This window comes from Carcharodon carcharias, chromosome 32 (genome assembly GCF_017639515.1).
Source record: "Carcharodon carcharias isolate sCarCar2 chromosome 32, sCarCar2.pri, whole genome shotgun sequence".
Taxonomy (NCBI): Eukaryota; Metazoa; Chordata; class Chondrichthyes; order Lamniformes; family Lamnidae; genus Carcharodon; species Carcharodon carcharias.
The window spans coordinates 10,917,104-10,938,823 of NC_054498.1; the positions used below are offsets into that span (position 1 = coordinate 10,917,104).

Consider the following 21,720-nt stretch of genomic DNA (forward strand, 5'->3'; position numbering starts at 1 on the left):
TTGCCCTGAGACTCATTAAATTCTTCCTTTCTTCTAATTTGCTTTCATGTTGTCCTTCTGTTCCTCTTTTGGTCTCATTTTCCTTGATGTTTCCCCTTCCCCCTCCCTTCCTTTTCTTGGTTCTCTCATTATTGACCATCTCTCTTGTTCCTGCTGCTGTCTTTTGCAGCTGTTTTTGCTTTCCTTTTCTCACTCTATCTCTCCCATTGCTCTGGCCCCTCTTACATTCATTCCTTCACTGCCTGCTGATCTGTCCCTCTTTTCTCTCCTCCTCCTTTGCTTGCTCTCAACTTTCCGACTTTTGCTGCTATTTCCCTCTCTTCCACTTTTGAAACTAACTGCACTTCCTTCATCCTGTCACGCACACTCTGTGGTCCATATTGCAGCATCCTGAGTTATTTTTTAACAGTAATAGTGAACCCAGTACGGGGCCAAAGATATGACCTGAAGATGTACTCCTTCCACAACGCACTTTGTGAAGCACACATTATCCACCCTGCCAGCCCCCAATTTTGGGGGGTCTACAGTATATTTTTATATCTCAGAGCAATGCAGAGATGACACTAGTTTCTGTGTGATTAACAGGTTTTATTCGCAGTTCTGGCTTCCAGCTCTTTTTATAGCTTTTTTTACTTTTCTCTGAGTTCACACTCAGGCTTAACCAATCAAGCACAGTGAGCATCGATAGTAAACATAATCAAACACAGAACAATTGAACACTACATTGAAGAAACCCCATGCCTTACACAAGTGATATAGAGCAGTGACTACACTTCAATTACTTCATTATCTGTAAACCACTTTGGAACCTCCTGAACTTGTGAAAGGTGCGATATAAATGCGAGTCCTTTCTCTTTTATTTTGTTTGTTTTCTTTCATTTTGAGATGATCTTAACAGTAAAAATTTTCTGGATGATATGTGTGTGATGTAATTCAAGGATATTTTTGAAATATATGGGCCACAGAAGGAAATGAGATATCCGATCAATATCATAGTGCCTGAGAATCCACAATAAGAGTGATCTAGATATGAAGCTCAAGGCTGCAATTGGTTAGTTTTTATGCAGGTATGTTTAATTTGGCAGGGTCTGGTTACCATCGTCATTCTAATATGACCTCTATGCATTTTATATAGGATCATAAAGTCATTAGGATACAGGAGAAGGCCATTCAGCCAATTGAATCCATGCCAGCTTTTTTATCCATATTATGCTTTATCACATCTTGTTTTATGATGCTCCTATGAAACAATTCGGGCATTTTATTACTAAAGGTGCTATATAAATTTAAGTTATTGCTACGTAGAGCCTAGAGCTGCCAATATCAGACAAATATAAAGTGTAGGAGTTGCAGGGGGGAGGCGATGATCATGTAGTGGTAATGTCACTGGACTAGTAATCCAGAGGCCCAAGCTAATGCTCTGGGGACATGGGTTCAAATCCCACCACGGCAGCTGGTGGATTTTAAATTCCATCAATAAATCTGGATAAATATAAGAATTCTCAGTAATGGTGACCATGGAACTATCATCAGTTGTTGCTTAAAAAAAAACACATCTGGTTGACTAGTGTCCTTTAGGGAAGGAAATCCACCATCCTAACCTGGCCTGGCCTACATGTGACTCCAGACTAACAGCAATGTGATTGACTCTTAACTGCCCTCCAAAATGGCCTAGCAAGCGCTCTGTTCAAGGGCAATTAGGGATGGGCAACATATGATGGCCTTGCCAGTGACACCCACATCCCATGAAAGAATAAAGAAAAAATGGCATTAGGTGTTTACTTGTGACCGGAGGTTAAACATGGTTATGAGTGGAAATCTTCACTGTCACACAGGCTAAGAGGGATTGATGAATCCAACTTGTCTCCCTCCAGTGGGATAGGGAGCTTGAGAACTGCCTGTAATTACTGGTACAAGCCATTTGTGGGGATTGTGATCCTGAGGCAGTAGGTGTCAAATCCAAGCTTCACAAGGTGTATAGAGACTTTCAGGGGTAGTAATGGAACACAGATGGGGGGAAATGAGATCTGCTGCCTTATCATGAAGCCAAGTGGTTTGTCATTATTAGCCTCCTCCACCTGGAAACCTGCACTTGCACTGCCTCCACAAGTTGTAAGACAAATTTTGGTTCAAATCACTTGCAGCAAGGATATAAATTTGTGGGATGCTGCCCTGTGCAAATTGTATGCCTCTGATTGTCTTCAAGTGACATCCTTTTCTCCGTCATCTATATTTATATTTTCAAACCCTGAGTGTTCCTTCTATTCTTCAGATTACAGCGCCAGAAGCAGCGAGCTCCAGGAAGAGAGGGACACGGCTCTCAAATCATTGACTGAGGTGCAGGTCCTTGCACAGGTAGGTGGAACTCCATTGTGGATCTTCACTGGAAACCTCATGTGGCTTGAGCTGGCCCTGGTTCTTGAGCAAGTACAAGGAACAGTCAAGAAAACACAAGAAATAGGAGCAGAAGTAGACCCTAGGGCCTATCGAGCCTGCTCTGCCATTCAATACGATCATGGCTGATCTTGGGCTTCAATTCCACTTTCCTGTCCACTCCCCATATTTCTTTATTCCAAAAATCTCTCTATACCAGCCTTAAATGAATTCAACGGTGGAGCATCCACAACCCCCTGGGCTGAGAATTCCAAAGATTCACAACCCTTTGAGTGAAGTAATTTCTCCTCATCCAATTTACTCAGCCTCTCATCATAGGACAACCCCCTCATCCCAGGATCCGATTTAGTGAACCTTTGCTGTACCGTCTCCAATGCAAGTATATTCTTCCCTAGATGTGGAAACTAAAAACTGTGCACAGTATTCCAGGTGTGGTCTCACCAAAGCCTTGGGCAACTGTAGCAAAATGCAAGGGAAACTGGCAGGTACAGTAGTGAGACTGGTGCCTCACAGGCAGTGACATTGGGGCTAGCCCCCGAGGTATAATGTTCTGTTTGGAAAGCTCAGACTTCCTCCTTCCATTGGCTACTCCAAGGTATATCCACAACTACCCATTGTTACACTCAATGCCAACATAGCAAATGCCCAATGAGGGGTTGATGCTGGTGATGGTAGCACCCGCTTGGCAGTGATTTGGACGTAGGGTTGGGCAACCCAAGCTCCTTCGACTTGGTGCCCTTTCTCCCCAGGAACTATCTCCAATTCTCTTTTCAAAGCCAGAGTTGAATCTGCCTCCTCCACACTCTCTCACTCCGGCTCCTAACCGCTCACTGCATAAAAAGGTTTTACCTCATGTTGCTCTTTTGCTGGTGGCTTTAAATCGGTGCCCTCTGATTTTGACCATTTGGCCAATGGGAACAGTTCCTCCCTCTCAACCCTGTCCAGCCCCCTCAAGATTTTGAACAAATCTGCTCTCAACCTTCGCTTTAAGGAGAACAACCTCATCTTCACCAGTCTATCCACATAGCTGAAGTCTCTCTACCATTCTCTCCAATCTTTTCTGCACCTTCTCCAATCCTGTCACATGCTACCTTTTGGGCTGAATGCCTTGTTTCTGTGCTGCAAATACTTGTTACAACAGATGATGGATTTTTGCAACAGAAACCTTATTTCTGATCGCTTGTGCATCTCTGATTTTCTTTGTCCCACCACTGGTGGCCAAGCTTTCAACTGTCTAGACCATAAGCTCAGGAATTCTTTCCCTAAACGTCTCTGTCTCTCTCTCCCCTTTTTTTAGACAATCCTTGGAACATATCTCTTCGATCAAGCTTTTGGTCAGTTCTAATGACTCCTCCTTTGGTTCAATGTCAATTTTTTCCGATTAAATTCCTGTGAAGTTCCTTTGAAACTTTCAATGCACTAAAGGCTCCATATAAAATGCAAAGTTGTGGCTAAGTCCCTTGGGTTTGGTTCCTCCCTCAGCCGAAGCCATTTGAAGATCCTCTGTCCCATCTGAAAGTCAAGGCCATTGTATAACTGGTGGTAATTGACTTCTAAAAGAAATAGTTTTGTGTCCCCTTCACCGTTTTGCAATGAAAGTTTTCTTGAACAGGGTAAAAGTGGTTTTAAAGTGCATCTCCTTACATCTTCCCACTTGTCACAAAAGAGGGAGATCAAAGTAATGCAAAGGTTTGATGTAGTCACCAAAGGCGAGCTTTGATCTTGTCAACACCCTGCCTTTTGTACTTGCAATGAGAAATGGTGAGAATAAGCTGCCTTTGACTCAGCATTGTATTGAGGAGGTTTTATCCTGTGAATAAAGTCACAAGTCTTCTAACTGAGCTTGAATATCCAAGTCTATACCTCGCAAGTTAAATACCAAAGTTTATTGCCTGCTTTGTAAAATATTGAATGAATAAAATATTTAAATTCAACGGAAATCTTGATCCATCATTTTTGATGACTTAATTTTTCCTCATTCACCCACCTGCTGTTCTGCAAACTTTGTTAGAAAGTTCAATATATTTATAAAGTTTACTGATCCCTGTAGGAGGTCCAGTGCGCCTGATGCTTAAACCTGAATAATCAGATCTGATATATGACCTTTCCTGTTCTCCCCTGCTAATCAGGCATTGCTATTGTTGCTACACAGCCTCTGTCCTTTCCATGGTGCTTCTACTCTTTGCTTCTTCAATTTCACTTTTAACTCGTTAGAGAGGAGATGGTGGTGTAGGGAGTGGCAGTGTCAGTGGATTAGAGCCCCAGGCTAATGCTCTGGGGACACGAGTTTGAATCCCATCACGGCAGCTGGTGGAATTTGAATTCAATTAATAAATTTGGAATTGAAAGCTAGTCTCAGTTACGGTGACCATGAAATTATCATCGATTGTTGTAAAAATCCATTTGGTTCACTCATGTCCTTTAGAGAGGGAAATCTGCAGTCCTTACCTGGTCTGGCCTACATGAGACTCCAGGCCCACAGCAATGTACTACCCTCTGAAATGGCCTACCAAGTCACTCTGTTCAAGGGCAAATAGGGATGGGCAACAAATGCTGGCCTTGCCATTGATGCCCACATCCCATGAAAGTATAAGGGGGAGGAAAACAATGCTTAAGAAGCCGTCCAGAGGTGGAGATCCCACTTGCCTATGTCAAAGCCTTGTAGAGAGTAGCTAAAACTTTATGTGCACCAAACTGTTAGTGGAGTAATGGGCTTCAGCAATCAGAAACCTGACAAATACCTGTGGCTTCTTTATGATTAATACAGGAAACATTTCAACCCCTGTTAAAGAAGCAAGGCTGGCACTTATCCAGTGCCTTTTACAGCCTCAGGATACACCAGGCAGTGAATGTTTTGATGCACAGTCACTGTTGTAATGTAGGAAATGCAGCAACCAATTTGCACACAGCAAGCTCCCACAAGCAACAAATTGATTATTTTTTTGTGTGTGTGATGATTGAGGGGTAAATCTTGACCAGGGTGTTGAGGATAACTGCCCTGCTGCTCTTCGAAATAGTGCCAAATCCACCCGTAGAGGGCAGATGAAGCCTTGGTTTAATGTCTCACCTGAGAAACAACACCACTCGTAATGCTGCAATTCCTCAGTACTGCACTAGAGCATCAGCTCGAATTTTTAAGTTCAGGTGTCTGGAGTGGGGCACAATCTTCAGACTTAGAGGCCCGAATGCTACCCACTGAGCCACGACTGATGTATGACATAACTGCATTCTTGTATATTAAGTGGCAGGTACCCATCCATTTTTCCAGCTCCTGTGCATTAGCCCCAGAGGTGCTGTCAGAACTTGAGGGCATGTCCTAGTGTTGTCAGACAAGAGATTCCCTGTGGAGCACATTCACACAGCTCTGCAACGTGTGTCTGCCTCCAGACTGTTCTAGTGCCATTAGCAAAGGTCTTTGCTATCCCTCATATGATATATGACTTCACTTGCAGCCTACAAAGAGATTAGTGCCTTGCCATTACTCCCAGGAGTCTAATAAACCATCTTCTGATTGTTGGAAAATAAACCTCTCATTGTGACACAACTTAATACTTGCTCCCCTTTGATCCAAACCATCATCATTATTGCCCCTTCACCTGTTGTCTCTCTGAGTGCAGAAATGAAACAGCCAAATGCCAATTTTGCAGGGAGACAAGAAACAAAGCAGTTAGGTTTTCAGTCACTTGGAAGTACAGAGCTTGAATATTGCTGCAAAGGGAGACATGTCGCCAAAGCTTTTTACCTTGTATTTATAGGACAAATGCAAGAATGCGAAATTTCAAATGATCGCAGCAATTTATACTACAGGAGAAAAGGATGCTGATTGAAAGTCAAATCTGATTGGCTGAGGCACTGCCATGGAGAAAGCAGTTTGCAGAGAACAGGACCCTGTGTATGAACGTATGATGCTTCTAGCAAGCATAAATGAGCCATATTACAAGCTTGACTAATGACCCTAAATTGCTTTTTCATTAATTTAAGAGATCAGTTCAATAACAAGATTCTGATATTCTTTAATTCTGCATTGAGAACTAGCTGCAGCCTAACTCTTATCAACCTTCAATTACTGTATAAAACGTGTAAGAATAGAAAAAATAGCAAGAATCTGAAATCTATAAATCTATAGGGCCCCCAAACTCCCGGGTAATTTAGAAAAGGTGCAATGCCTGAACATATTCCTTTCGTTTGCAGAGAACAGGACCCTGTGTATGAACGTATGATGCTTCTAGCAAGCATAAATGAGCCATATTACAAGCTTGACTAATGACCCTAAATTGCTTTTTCATTAATTTAAGAGATCAGTTCAATAACAAGATTCTGATATTCTTTAATTCTGCATTGAGAACTAGCTGCAGCCTAACTCTTATCAACCTTCAATTACTGTATAAAACGTGTAAGAATAGAAAAAATAGCAAGAATCTGAAATTAAAACAGTGAATACTGGAAACGTGCAGCCAGCAGAAAGAGAAAACATAGCTTAATGTTTCATAGAACCATGGAAAAGTTACAGCACAGAAAGAGGCCATTCAGCCCATTGTGTCTGTGCCGGCAGAAAAGGAGAAAAATAAATAAAGCTAGCTGCCTATTCTAATCCCACCTTCCAGCACCTGGTCCATAGCCTTGCAAGTTACAACGCTTCAGGTGCAGATCAGGTACCTTTTTAAATGAGTTGAAGGTTTCTGCCTCCACCACCAAACCAGGCAGTGAATACCAGACACCCACCACCCTCTGGGTGAAAAAGCTTTTCCTCATTCCCCTCTCATCCTTCTACCAATCGTCTTAAATCTGTGCCCCCTAATAACTGAATCCTCTGCTAGGGAAAACAGGTCTTTTCTGTGTATCCTATCTAGGCCCCTCATAATCTTGTACATCTCAATTAAGTCACCCCTCAGCCTCCTCTGTTCCAAGGAAAACAACCCTAGCCTATCCAATCTTTCCTCATGGCTGAAATTTTCAAGCCTTGGCAACATTCTTGTAAATCTCCTCTGCACTCTCCCCAGTGCAATTATGTCCCTCCTGTAATGTGACGACCAGAACTGTGCACAAAATTCCAGGTGTGGCCTAATTAGCATTTTGTACAGTTCCAGCATTACACCCCTGCTTTTGTATTCTATACGTCGTCCATTAAAGGAAAGCATTCCATATGCTTTCTTTTCCACCTTATCTGCCTGTCCTGTCATCTTCAGGGGCATGTGGACATGCACTCCAAAGTCTCTCACTTCCTCTACCCCTCTCAATATCCTCCTGTTTATTGTGTATTTCCTGGCTTTGTTTGCTCTCCCCAAAGGCATTACCTCACACTTCTCCAGATTGAATTCCATTTGCCACTTTTCCACCCACACAACCAAACCATTGCTATCAATTTCAACTACACAGCCAATTTTTGTGTCATCTGCAAATTTCCCAATCATGCCTATCGCACTTAAGTCCAAATCATTAATATATCCGACAAACAGCAAGGGCCCCAAACACTGAGCCTTGTGGAACACCACTGGAAACTGCTTTCCATTCTCAAAAACATCCATCGATCATTACCCTTTGTTTCCTGTTGCTGAGGCAATTTTGGATCTAACTCGCCACATTCTCCTGTATCCCATAGGCTTTTACTTTTCTGACCAGTCTGCCATGTGGGACCTTGTCAATGCCTTAGCAACATCCATTGCACCACCCTCATCAATTCTCGTTGTTACTTCTTCAAAATATCAATTAAATTCGTAAAACACAACGTTCCCCGAACAAAACCATGCTGACAATCCCTGATTAATCCATGCCTTTCTAAGTGACAGTTTATCCTGTCTCTCTGAGTTGATTCTAATAATTTTTCCACCACCAAAGTCAAACTGACTGGGTGGTAATTTTCTGCCCTATCCTTGGCACCCTTTTTTAAATATTGGTACAACATTCACAGACCTCCAACCACCTGCTACCTCACCAGGATCTTGTGATGATTAGAAAATGATCCTCAGAGCATCCGTTATTTCCTCCCTGGCTCCCTTGAATAGCCTGGGATACAATCCATCTGGCTCTGGTGAGTTATCCACCTTCAATGATGCCAGTCCCTCCAGTACTTCCCCTCTCACTTTGCTTATTGTACCTAATATTTCACAATCTTCCTCTTTAACTTGAATCTCTGTATCATCCCTTTCCATTGTGAAGACAGAGGCAAAGTACACATTAAGAACCCTGCCCACATCTTCTGTATTCACACATAAGTTACCTCGTGCATCCTTGATAGGTCTTGCCATTTCCTTAGTTATCCTCTTGCTCTTAATGCACTGGCAGAACATCTTTAGGTTTTCCTTGATTTTACCTGTCGATATTTTTTCATAGGATCTCTTTGCTTTCCTAATTTCCCCTTTGAATTTCACCCCTGTATTTTCTATACTCCTCTAGGATTTCTACAGTATTAAGTTTTTCGTGACTGTCATAAGCTTTCTTTTTCTGCTTTATTTATTTTTTATTCATTCACAGGATGTGGGTGTCGCTGGCTGGGCTAGCATTTATTGCTCATCCCTAAATGCCCCTTGAGAATGTGGTGGTGAGCTGCCTTCTTGAACTGCTGCAGTCAATGTGGTGTAGGTACACCCACAGTGCTGTTAGGGAGGGAGTTCCAGGATTTTGACCCAGTGACAGTGAAGGAATGGCGAGGGTAGTGATGGTGATACACCTACAGTGCTATTGACTTACTTTTAGCAATTTGATACAACTGCGTGGCTTGCTAGGCCATTTCAATAGGCAGATTTCCTTCCCTAAAGGGCCTTAGTGAACCAGATGGGTTTTTATGACAATCAACAATGGTTTCACGGTCATCATTAGATTTTCCATTCCAGATATTTATTGAATTCAAATTTCAGCATCTGCTGTGGTTGGATTTGAACCCAGGCCACCAGAGCATTACCCTGGCTGTCTGGAATGCTAGCCCTCTTAGAAAGGCTCGGATTAATTAGGGATTGTCCACTGCATAAGTTACCTTGTACATCCCTGATGGGCCTATCCTTTCCTTATTATGCTTCTGGATAACCAGGGGGCTCTAGGTTTGGCAGTACCGCCATTTTTCTTTATTGTACTGTGTCCATAGAATCTCCCCTTTGAATGCCTCCCACTGATTTGTCACTGATTTTCCTTTAAGTAACTGCATCCAGTCGACTTCGCCAGATCACTTCTCAGCTTTGTAAAATTTGACTTCTCCCAATTTAGAACTTTTACTCCTGTTCTATCTTTGTCCTTTTCCATAATGATGCTAAATCTAACTGTATTGTGGTCACTATCTCCAAAATGGTCCCCCACTGCTGCTTCATCCACTTGCCCGGCTTCAGTTCCTAAGACTAAATCTAGAATTATACTCCTTCTCATTGGGCTTGTTACATGATGACCTCGAATGCCGTTCAAGAATTTGTATCCCAGTTGATATTGGGGTAGTTGAAATCCCCAACTATTATTGCCCTATTGTTTGTGCACTCAGAAATTTGCCGACATATTTGCTATCACTATTTGGGGGTCTATAGCACACTCCTAGTGTGGCTACCCTTTTTATTTCTGAGCTCAGCTAATTATTTCCACTATCTGCCTTGATGAGATTTGAACCAGTGTTTCTAGAGCGTTAGTCTAGGCCTCTGGATTACTAATCCATTAACATTACCACACTTCAGGTGTAGACTCTTTGTTGGAGCTTGTCTATTAGGCAGTGTCCCATTAGGGTAGTGATTATGATCCAAAGGCCCAGGGGTTAGATTCCACCATGGATTTAATAAGATGATGACATCAGTAGAAAGTGAGAAGGAACGGTTTTAGCACCATTCGATTAAAAACCAAACTGGTTCAATATTGTCCCGTGGTGTTCAGCCATCACACAGTTGGTAGCCCCCTTGCTTCTGAGTCACAAGGCAGTGTGAGGCACTCATTCAAGGCACAGAGTCACAGCTTCAAGTCCCACTCCAGGTCTTGAGTACAAAAATCAAGGCTGACACTCCATTGCAAAACTGAGGGAGTGCTGCACTGTTGGAGGTGCCGTCTTTTGGATGAAACATTAAACCAATGTCCCATCTGCCTGCTTGGGTGGATGTAAGAGGTCCCAGGACACGTTTCTGATGAAGAGCACGTCAGCTATCCCTGGTGACCTGGTCAATATTTATCTCACCATCAACATTGCAAAAAAAACCCCACATTACCTGCTAATTAGCACATTGCTATTTGTGGGAGTTTACTGAACACAAATTAGCTTCCACATTACAACAGTGACCACGCTTCAAAAAGTAATTCATTGGCTGTTAAACACTTTGAGACATCCGGTGCTCATGAAAAGTGCTATATAAATGCAAGACTTACTTTCTTTCCTTGGGAAATGGAACCTGCTATTTTCACTCCGTCTGGCCTATGTATGTAGTCACATCAACATCCAGGGGGTTATCATTGACCAGGAACTGCATTGGATTAACCATATAAATACTATGGCCACAAGAGCAGGTCAGAGGCAGGGAATTCTGCAGCGAGTAATTCACTTCCTGTCCACCATCTACAAGGCACAAGTCAGGAGTGTGATGGAATACTCTCTGCTTGCTTGGATGAGTGCAGCTCCAATAACACTCAAGAAGCTTGGCACCATCTAGGACAAAACAGCCTGCTTGATTGGCACCCCATCCGCCACCTTAAACATTCACTCCTTCCACCACTGGCAGACAGAGACAGCAGTGTGTACCATATATAAGATGTGCTGCAGCAACTCAACAAGGCTCCTTTGACTTTCCAAACTCTCAACCTCTACCACCCAGAAGGACAAGGGCAGCAGACACGTGGGAACACCACCACCTACAAGCTCCCCTCCAAGCCACACACCTTGGAAATATATCGCCATTCCTTCACTGTTACTGGGTCAAAATCCTGGAACTCCCTTCCTGACAGCACTGTGGATGTACCTACACCACATGGACTGGTTCAAAAAAGTGACCCACCACCACCTTCTCAATGACAATTAGGAATGGGCAATAAATGCTGGCCCAGTCAGCGATGCCCAAATCCCATTGAAGAATAAAAGTCCCATGCTACACAGTTGATTCTTAATGCTCTCTGCTTAAAATCATTGGCCACCAGTTCCTGAGAATAGCTATGAACTGGCATTAGACATGGCCTTATTAGTGTTGACTATGTCCTAACAGCAAATTTTAAATGTTCTCTCTTTTCAAACTCCTAGTGCACCTATGGTGCAGAAAATGTTGGAAAAGCACAAGAGATACATGTATGCTATGGGGCTCTGTGCCAATGAAAGGGTTAACAGTCAATGAGAGTATCTGACACTGCTGTAAAATGCCTATTGAAGCAATGATAGTCAATTTAGATTGGGATGTTTGAGAATTATATTAGCAATTAGAGAGAGTGCCCTTTCATCGACTCTGACATCACTCCATCAGCGGAGGATGTTTTATGCTTTAACTTCTGGACTCACGGGGGTGGTTCGATAATGGATTTGCTCTGACAGCTAAAACAATGTAGCCAAGTCTCATTATCATAGATGAGAACGTTGACATTTCAAACCTCTTTTTACCTGAATGATTGATCAACCTAACTGGATATGAATGGCATAAGTTTAACGGCAGTCATTTAGTTACATTGTTGTGCAATGATGGTACTGTAGCCAGGAGTAAAATGACCCTTCAGACGTTTTGTGGTGTTGCTCTATGATCTGCAGTAGATTTTGAACTGCGCGTCGAGGTCTTTGTCAGTGATTTCCCCCACCCCACTCCCGTCCCTCCTGAAAGTTCCCCCCACAGGCACAAGCAAACCTCCAGTACCTTCCTCAAATGGGTGTCCAAATGTTCACCTAGACCGTGATTTCCTGCCAGCTGATTGACTATAGCATGCTAAGCTGGATCATGTTTTCCATGACCCTATGACCCCCCCACTCCAAAACCATCAGCTGCCAATACCTTGCACTGTCTTCCTAAATCCCTTCCTCGTTCCACATCTCTTCCTCACCTTTGAATGGAGCCTGAAATCCCATCTTTTCCATTATGCCCCATCCTTTCCCAATTCCTGATTTATAGGTGCCCCTTTCTGAAATGTCTTGGGATGTTTTGCAAAAGAGAAAAATACTTCAATTTTAGATAGTGCTTTTAACGGCCAGCAGACATCTCAAAAGACCTTATAGGCAATGAAGTACTTTTTTTTTTAAAGTGTAGTCACTGTTGTAACGTAGGAAGCTAAAACTCCCCCAAGCAGCAAGGTGATAATGACCAGATAATCTGTTTTTTGAGATGTTGATTGTGGGGTAAATATTGGCCAGGCCAACAGCTCTTCTTCAAAATAGTGCCATGGGATCTTTTACACCCACCCAAATAGGCAGACTTGGCTTCCGTTTAATGTTTCATACAAAAGAGTGCCTCTGACAGTACAGCACTCCTTCAGTACTGCACTGGAGTGTCAGCCTGAGAGTATTTGTGCTTGAACCCTGGAATGGGACTTGAACCCAGAATTTTGTGATGTAGAGGCCAGAGTGCTACCAACAATCCACAGTTGACACAGTGCAATGTTAAGCATGCAGTGGCATAGTGGTATTATCACTGGACCATTAATCCAGAGACCCAGGGTAATGCTGTGGGGATGCGGGTTCGAATCCCACCACAGCAGATGGTGGAATTTGGATTCAATAAAAATTTGGAATTAAAAATCTGATGATGACCATGAAACCATTGCTGATTGTTGTTAAAACCCATCTGGTTCGTTAATGTCCATTAGAGAAAGGAATCTACTGTCCTTACCTGGTCTGGCCTACATGTAGCTCTGGACCCACAGAAATGTGGTTGACTCTTAAATGACCTCTGAACAAGGATGGGCAATACATACTGGCCCAGCCAGCGATGTCCACATCCCATGAATGAATAAAATACAGAGCTGTAAGTTAATGATACCCACACATTTGTACTTTCCGGCAGGGGTTCACTGAGTAATAATCTCATTGTTGGTTAATTTTTGTTTCTCTTGCCTTGCTCTAGGGCATCAGGCCAATTAAAACGTGTCCCCCAACCCTGCCCCATAGTTGAAGCAAGCTCACCCGGCATGAACCTGGGACATTTCTGTCAGTTTAACTTAGTTCTTCAGGGAATAATCCTTTTACCCATTGGGTCAACAGAGCCGCTGTCATAGCTGAGGTTAGTCATTGCTGAGTGTCTGTGCAGATTGCCAGTTTGTTAGAAAAGTTAATGACTCGAAGAATCTAATTCTATTCCAATTGTTTAATGGGAATGTCAAGCAATCTGTCTGAATTGCTGCTTTTCCGATTAAATGTCCCATGGAGCAGCTTTTCCAGTTCTCTTTCTCAAAGTGTGGGGGCAACTTCCCTGCTTGTTAAGTTTGAAGGGCAAAAAGACTGGGGAATGGAGGCCTGTTCTACTCTTGTCACTCAGCAAAATGGTCAGATCCAAAATATTGAGTTACAAAGTGAAGAAGAATCATTTTTAGCAGTTCATGAACGTGCAAGTTTCAAAAGGCATTGGGTACTCAAAAAGACTCGTTTACTCTGTTTCACTTCAGTGATTTGTGCCAGTGGAAACCCACTTGCTTTGGCTGCTTTTTGTCCCATTGCAGTTCACTGCTGTTGCGACTCGTTTACTGGAAACAGTCTCCCTTTTTCCGAATCTGATTGCACATTAGCAAACCAAGAAGTTGAACTTGCATGGCTTTCCCCTCAAAACGCTAAGGTACAGAGTATCTCAGTATCACAGTATCTTTACAGTGCAGAAGGAAACCACTCAGCCCATCGAGTCTGTACTGGCTCTCTGAAAGAGCATTCCACCTAGTCCCACTCCCCTGTCTTATCCCCGTAACCCTGCACATTCTCTCTTTTCAGATAGCAATCCAATTCCCTTTTGAATACCTCGAATGAACCTGCCTCCACCACCCTTTCAGGAAGTTTGTTCCAGTAAATGTAAATGTCCCTTATCAGCCCCCCTTCACCCCCCCCCCCCCACTCCAAACTACAGCATTCCCAGTAACAACTTTATTTATAGAGTGCCTTTCACCACCTCAGGATGTCTCTAATGTCGGCCTTTTGAAGTGTAGTCACTGTGATAATGTAGGAAATTTTTTATTCTTTCCTGGGATGTGGGTGTCGCTGGCAAGGGCAGAATTTGTTGTCTATCCCTAACTGCCCTTGAGCTGAGTGGCTTGCTACGTCATTTCGGAGGGCAGTTAAGAGTCAACCGCATTGCTGTGGGTCTGGAGTCACATGTAAGCCAGACCAGGTAAGGATGGCAGATTTCCTTCCCTAAAGGACATTAGTGAACCAGATGGGTTTTTACGACAGTTGATAATGGACAACAGATGCTGGCCTTGCCAGCGATGCCCACATACCATGAAAAAATTTTAAAAAAATCAGTGTTCCCTGTCGGCTGTAGGCGTGGCTGTGCAACAACCTGTCGGCTGTAGGCGTGGCTGTGCAACAACCTGTCGGCTGTAGGCGTGGCTGCGCAACAACCTGTCGGCTGTAGGCGTGGCTGCGCAACAACCTGTCGGCTGTAGGCGTGGCTGCGCAACAACCTGTCGGCTGTAGGCGTGGCTGCGCAACAACCTGTCGGCTGTAGGCGTGGCTGCGCAACAACCTGTCGGCTGTAGGCGTGGCTGCGCAACAACCTGTCGGCTGTAGGCGTGGCTGCGCAACAACCTGGAAGGTCCTGCACAAGCTGAGGTCGCAAGCTGCCCCCTTTAAGACGCCACGTGAAACAATTTAAATGTACCACGCACTGAAATGAACAGGCCGCATATGACAAAAGAAATTTTCTGAGGGAACATTAGTGACAGTTCAGAACAGTTCGGGATCGCTTTTGGCGACGTTCCAACGAGCAATTCATTGGTGCAAGATTAGAAAGGCCAACTATAGTCCTCTGTTTTGAAGGGGCGGGAGGAGACGATGAAGCTTGAAGAGCAGTTTTCTCAAACTCTCCAGCGGGAGAACAACAGCTTCAGCAGACGCAGCCAGCTAATGACTGATCAGGTAAGTCACTCTGGAAATGTTGCTAGGGCTGTATAATCTTTCTCGCTTTAAGGACCTCCATGGGGAGACCTACCTGAGCTTTAGCCTTGGAAACTCGATCAACTTTATCCCGTTTACGACAGTGGGTTGCATCTCTTTTGTGTGCCTTATGCGGCAGTCCCTCGCAGCACCTTCGAGAAAGGAAGAGGGAGAGACGGAGGGAGTGAAAAGTTAAGGAACAGGATAGATCCAAAGAAAGAGATAAAGAAGAGGGAGATCTTGAAGGAAAGGGCAAGTGTAGCAAGCGGGATGGTTTTGCGAGAGAGTTCTTCAATCAACAAGCATAATGACTGCCCTGAGGAGGGATGGGGGAACCAAGTGATAGACCAAGGGGGGAAGGATGCAGGCTTAAAGTTGCATTGTAACATTGTCCTGGGACTAAGCTGCTCTTCCACTGTGGTCTTCAGTGGGACTGGGATAGATAATTATTTAGGGAGAAGGAAAGCTACTGCACTATTAAGAATGGAAAATGGGGTCAGAATGTGGAGGAAAATCATGTTTCCTCCAAATAAAAATGACGTGTGGCCTTTCTCACGATGAAACAGGTCTCCGCACCCAGGTGAAAATGGCGCCCTTGATCTCCTTATTTAAAGAGAGACTTTTTTAAAAAAATGTATTCTTTCATGAGATGTCAACATTATTGCCCTAGAACTGAGTGGCTTACTGGGCCATTTCAGAGGGTAGTTGAGTCACACTGATGTGGATCTGGAGTCATATGTAGGCCAGACCAGGTAAGGACAGCAGATTTCCTTCCCTAAAGGACAGTAGTGAACCAGATGGGTTTTTGCAGCAATCGATGATAGTTTCATGGTTCACCATCACTAACTTTTAATTCCAGATTTTATTACTTGAATTTAAATTCCACTAGCTGCCCTGGTGAGATTTGAACCCATGTCCCCCTGAGCATTAGCCTGGGTCTCTGGATCACTAGTGACGTTATCACTATGCCACTATCTCCTCCAGAATATACTTGCATTGGAGGCAATTCAGAGAGGTTCTCTAGATTGATTCCTAGGAGTAAGGAGTTGCCTTATGAAGGAAGGTCTACTAAGTTGGGCCTTTGCTCATTGGAATTTAGAAGAATGGGAGGTCTTCTTGAAGCATTTAAGATTCTGAAGGAACTTGACAGGGTAGCTGCTGAGAAAATGTGGGGGAATCTAGATCTAGGAGGCACGGTTTCAAAACAAGGGTTCTCCCATTTAAGATGGAGATGAGGAGGAATTTATTCTCTGAGTGTCATTAATCTTTGGAATTCACCACTGCAGAGAGCAGTGGAGACTGGGTCATTGAGTTAGACAGATTCTTGATCAGCAGCAGAGCTGAGGGTTATGGGGACAGACAGGAAAATGGAGTTAAGGCCACAATCATATCAGCCATGATCTTATTGAATGTTGGAGCAGGCTCGAGGGGCTGAATGGCCTACTCCTGTCTTGTTGAGGATTGCACCAGCGAAGAACCAACACAGACACAATGGGCTGAATGGCTGCCTTCTGTGCTGTCAACGTTCATTATTCTGTTACAAACTAGCTGCAACGTAGTTCCATATTGTAATTTACATTGTTATGTAGTATTGATTTTTTAAGCATTCGTTCTGGGCGGAGAAGAAAACACCTTTTTCATCTGTTTTGAAGAGGACATTATCTGGAGAAAATGGGGGCTATAACAATTTTCCTGCCTTTCAATAGTTGGCCACTTTGGTGAAAGAGCAAGAAGATTTGACAAAAGCTTACAATAAGCTCCCAGACAATAGGAAAGGCAATGCCTCTCTTGAATACTGGGTGCCAAAATCGCATCTCGTTCAGGTAAGCACGCTTCATAATGTCCTGTGCAAAATTCTGCACTTCATTTTTAAGCAAAGAATCGTTCTGACTCAATTTAAATGTTTAAGAAAAATCCTCACTTTCAAAGCAACAAAAAGAGAAAGTTTCAAAGAGAACAAGCACCTTTCTTTCCCCCCAGGGTTAAGTGAACAGACTAAGTTAAACACGGCCACTGTGAGCTCAATGAATGGTCTCGCTTTCCTTGCAAAAAAAGTAGGACAGAAGGGCTAAGTTACATTATGATGTTGGCTGCAGACAGTAGTTCATTGTCCCAGGAACTTCAGAGTTCCTTTTAATGGGTTTGTAATGCTTTGTGAAGGGACCTCGCTTGGTTGTCGTTCCGGACTTCCTAGAGTTGAGCCGGATCAGATTCCTGTGCCACTCAACTTGGCACGAGCACCAGTAAGCTGAGGCATGAGTGGCATGATACTTTGTAGTTGAGAGAGCCCATTCAGCCTATCTTATTGATCCACCCAGAGCAGCCCTATATTACTTCCATTTTTTCATCTAGCTCAACCTGTACAAAACTTTGGTTAGACCAGACTGAAAGCACTGCATGCAGTTCTGGTTGCCATATTATAAAGAGGGCATAGAGACACTGGAGAGGGTGCAGGGAAGATTTGCAAGGATGATACAAGGAAATGCATGGGTATACATATGGGGAAAGGATTGGCAGGCTGGGTCTCCTCTCTTAAAGAAAGAAGGCAGAGGGGGTGAATTAATAGTGGCCTTTAAAATTAGGAAAGCTTTAGAGAAAGTGGACACTTAAAGAATGTTTTCTTTTGTGGGGAAGAGCCTAACTAGAAACTGTCAATATAAGATAGTCACCAAGAAATCCAATAGGGAATTCAGGAGAAACTTCTTCACCCAATGAGTGGTGAAAATATGGAACCCGCTAGCACAGGGAGTGGTTGAAGCGAACTGTATAGATGCATTTAAGGGGAAACTAGACAAGCAAATGGCGGGGAAGTGAATAGAAAATTACAATGATAGATTTAGAGGACGAAAGATGTAAAAGGCTTGAGTGGAGCTTAAGCACTGGCATGCACTGGTTGGGCTGAATGGCCTGTTTCTGTGCCATGTTCCCTATGTAATCCTATCCTATGTAATCTAGTTGTTCCTAGTAGTTAACCACCTTCAGGATTTTCACCTCCACCACTCTACCCAAGTCATTTTAAGTGTTGATCATTCTCTGCTGTCAGGAGAACCTCCTCATATCAGTCCAAAAGTTCCCATTTACTAGTTTGGACCTTTGTCTGACAGAGGTTTAACTTAATGTTCTGGATTAACCAATCTCATTTTATTTGTGGTTTTAGATCCTTCTAAGATCACCTCATGGTTTCTTCCTATTTGTCCAGGAAACACCAAACTCCCTCCAGTTTTTAAACATAACTTAACCCATACACCTGTCCCTATAGGGATAAGGCTTGTGACTTTTCTCTGCACGATCTCCAACATTTGAATATCTCATTTGCTTCTTGATAATCAGAACTGTTTGTACTTCACCCCAGTATCTATTTTCTTTGTGCCAGCCGAAAGGCTATTTGACTGTGCAAGGCCTCACAGCTGAGGATGATGGTAGCCATGGCCTCCCAGGCTTACACATTTCACCAGGAATCACTAACTTGAAATCAGGAGTCAGACTCTTGGCTGATTCCTCTTTTCGTTCCTGGGTGCTGAGGGTCTCTGTCACTCCGCAAACACGATCCCGCCTGGAATTGAGTTAATGCAGCATCTCAGCCAGAGACCCGAATTGGCCTGTGCCTGATCTGCACAGGTCCGACGGGATTAACCTGCTGTTCTCTATGTGTGACAGAACGTGGTGGAAATGGTGAAATCCCAGGAGGGGCAGAAACTGTGCTTGGCGGAAGAGAATCAGAGGCTGAAGGAAGGCCCTGACTTTCAGAGATTTCAGAAGCTGGAGGAGGAAATTCAGAGCCTGCAGCAGCACCTGGATTCCAAAACCGAAAAGGTAATCGCAGAGTTTAGTGTGTGATCAGCAAAGTGCCTGGAGTCAAATTACCTTGTTGTAGTGCTGTTGGGAATATGTTCTTGTTGGGGTTTGGTCTTGCGAGCTTTTCTAACAAAATCTTCAAGGAGTCCAAGCATGAAAACCCTGACTGTTGGGAGGTTCTGACCAAAATTTGCCTTCACAAGTGTTATAATCTGGCAAGCCAGTTGTTGAAGGATGAGGCTGGAGCCAATTTTTACACAGACATTTATTTACAGACTGAAGCATTACAAGCATAGACCTCCAAACTCAACCACTCCAGAGCTTCGATAAGTGTCCCTTTATACATGCTCTAGTGAAACCCCAATTATGGCCCATTACCTACATGCAATCAAACGTAATTAATATACAGTTAACAATTGGCGGTTGTGCCTTCAGCTGCCAAGATCCTAAACTTTGGAATTCTCTCCCTAAACTGTTCTGCCTCTCTGCCTCTCTTTCCTCCTTTAAGACGCTCCTTAAAACCTACCTTTTACCAAGCTTTTGGTCATCTGTCTTAATAACTCCTTACGTAGCTCAGTATTAAATTTTGTGTGATTATGCTCCTTTAAATGACTTGGGACATGTTACTACGTTGAAGGTGCTATATAAATACACAAACACACAGGTAATATATGCATACAAACGTACGAATTAGGAGGAATAGGCCATTCAGCCCCACAAACCTGCTCTACTATTCAACAAGATCATGGCTGATCAGATTGTGGCCTCAATGACGCTATCCTGCCTACCCCTGACACTCTTTGATTCCCTTATTAGTCAAGAATCTATCTACCTCTGCCATAAATACATTCAATGCCTCTGCCTCTACCACTCTCTGGGGAAGCGAGTTCCACAGACCTATGACCCTCTGAGAGAGAAAAAATATTCCCCTCATCTCCAGCTTAAATGAGAGACTGCTTATTTTTAAATGGTTTTCCCTAGTTCTGGATCTTTGTATATGTAAGTGTATAATATATATATATCGTGTAGGCAGCTGTTATTGTTGAAAAGCATGAGCTATTCCTCATATTTCTCTGTACTGCGATAGCATTGTGTTTAAAATTTTGCTTTATTATTGCCTTGTTTCCTTTGGTGGGGAAAACCTAAAGATACCTTTGACTGGGAAGTGCGATTGCTCCAGATTCTGTAAAATTAGTGAACAGTAAGCTACTTGACTTGCATAACAAGCTACATTTCATTCTAGGTGGCTGTTATGGCTTGTGAAATGGAAGCACTGAGGCACAAGAATGAATGTCTCGTGAAAGGTAAAGCTGCTCCATTCTCTTCCTTTATTTGATGGCTTGCCACCCTTTAAGGCTCATTCTGATCTTTGACACTGTCCTCCTCCCCGCCCCCCCCCGACCCCAACAGCAAACACAAAGGATTGGCAACAGGTTCAGAGTCTAAGAGATCAAAGTAAAGACTCGTTCATTGCTGCACCGGGGACTGTGGCTCTTCCAAGGCTTTCCGATGGGCATCCTTCCAATCCGTGGGCAACGCATTTGTTATGGGAGCTTAAGCCTGGTAGCCAAAGAGACAGAGACCCATCCCCATGCCAAATGCGGGACGTGACCTCACCTACAGCGACCAACACTCGGAGCGTGAGAGATGAACAACGGTACATGGATTGTGCGTGGCCTGGCCAAGGCACCCTTAGCTCTAAAAGTGCTCCCTACAAGGATGCTTGGCTCGGCGGAACTTCAAGCCAATTAAAGGCAAAACAGGCCAGTTCGCCAGACCAGTCTTCAGCCACTGTGACCCAGAGCAGGACTCCGTCTCCACCCAGGTCCAACTGTCCGGACCCACCGCTGAACGTTAGCAGGTCATCACTTAACTTCTCCTTGGCCTCAGAGGCACAGAGTGAGGATGAGAAGCCACAGGGAAGGACAATGCCATCAGCAATGAAATGTTCACTTCTGTTATCCCCCAGGCCTTTCAGATTACACAGGTCGAACAGGAATAAGAAATGACATCTTTTGGTAAAGAGTCAAAGTTATTTATATTAAAAGAAATCTTGCATAATTCTTGTTTTTGAATACAGAAATGATTGGAACTCCTTAAGAGGCACTGTCCTCATGTAATAATGTATGAGATTATAATGGAATATTTTGCTTTGGAAGGGCACATTCATGTTAGGTCACTATTATGTGTGCTTCACCACAGTTTACACCAGTGTACTCAAGTTTGTTTGTAAACCAGATAGATTTGACAAATGTTCTCCATTTCAGTGGTTTCCCCCCCCCACCGCCCCCCTCACCACCACCTTTTTAATGAACTGCAATGTTGCAGCAAGCTTTGTGAACAAGTAAGCCTCTTTCCAGTCTGAAATGCTGGATACTGTGCTACAGGTATCAACAAGGAACAAGCTTCAAAGTTACAGAAACTAGTTTTGGATAAGTTGGATAAAAGGTGTCTGGAACTCGATGCAGTTTGCATTGCAACTATCCACCTCTTGCATCGCTGAATTCTCTTTGTCTTCCCTTATTCCTCCG

The 21,720-nt window shown here is 43.6% G+C and overlaps 1 protein-coding gene across 1 annotated transcript in view; it reads left to right on the forward strand.

Annotated features, from left to right (window-relative positions):
- LOC121271966 (flagellar attachment zone protein 1-like) overlaps nt 1-21,198 on the forward strand; it is a 77,133-nt gene extending 55,935 nt beyond the window's left edge. Inside the window, exons 18-23 of the mRNA XM_041178226.1 lie at nt 2,273-2,355; nt 15,278-15,376; nt 17,101-17,217; nt 19,052-19,207; nt 20,433-20,493; nt 20,600-21,198. Coding sequence (XP_041034160.1) covers nt 2,273-2,355; nt 15,278-15,376; nt 17,101-17,217; nt 19,052-19,207; nt 20,433-20,493; nt 20,600-21,198 — 1,115 coding nt within the window. The remainder of the gene's footprint in view (nt 1-2,272; nt 2,356-15,277; nt 15,377-17,100; nt 17,218-19,051; nt 19,208-20,432; nt 20,494-20,599) is intronic.
- Nucleotides 21,199-21,720: the final 522 nt, after the last annotated feature.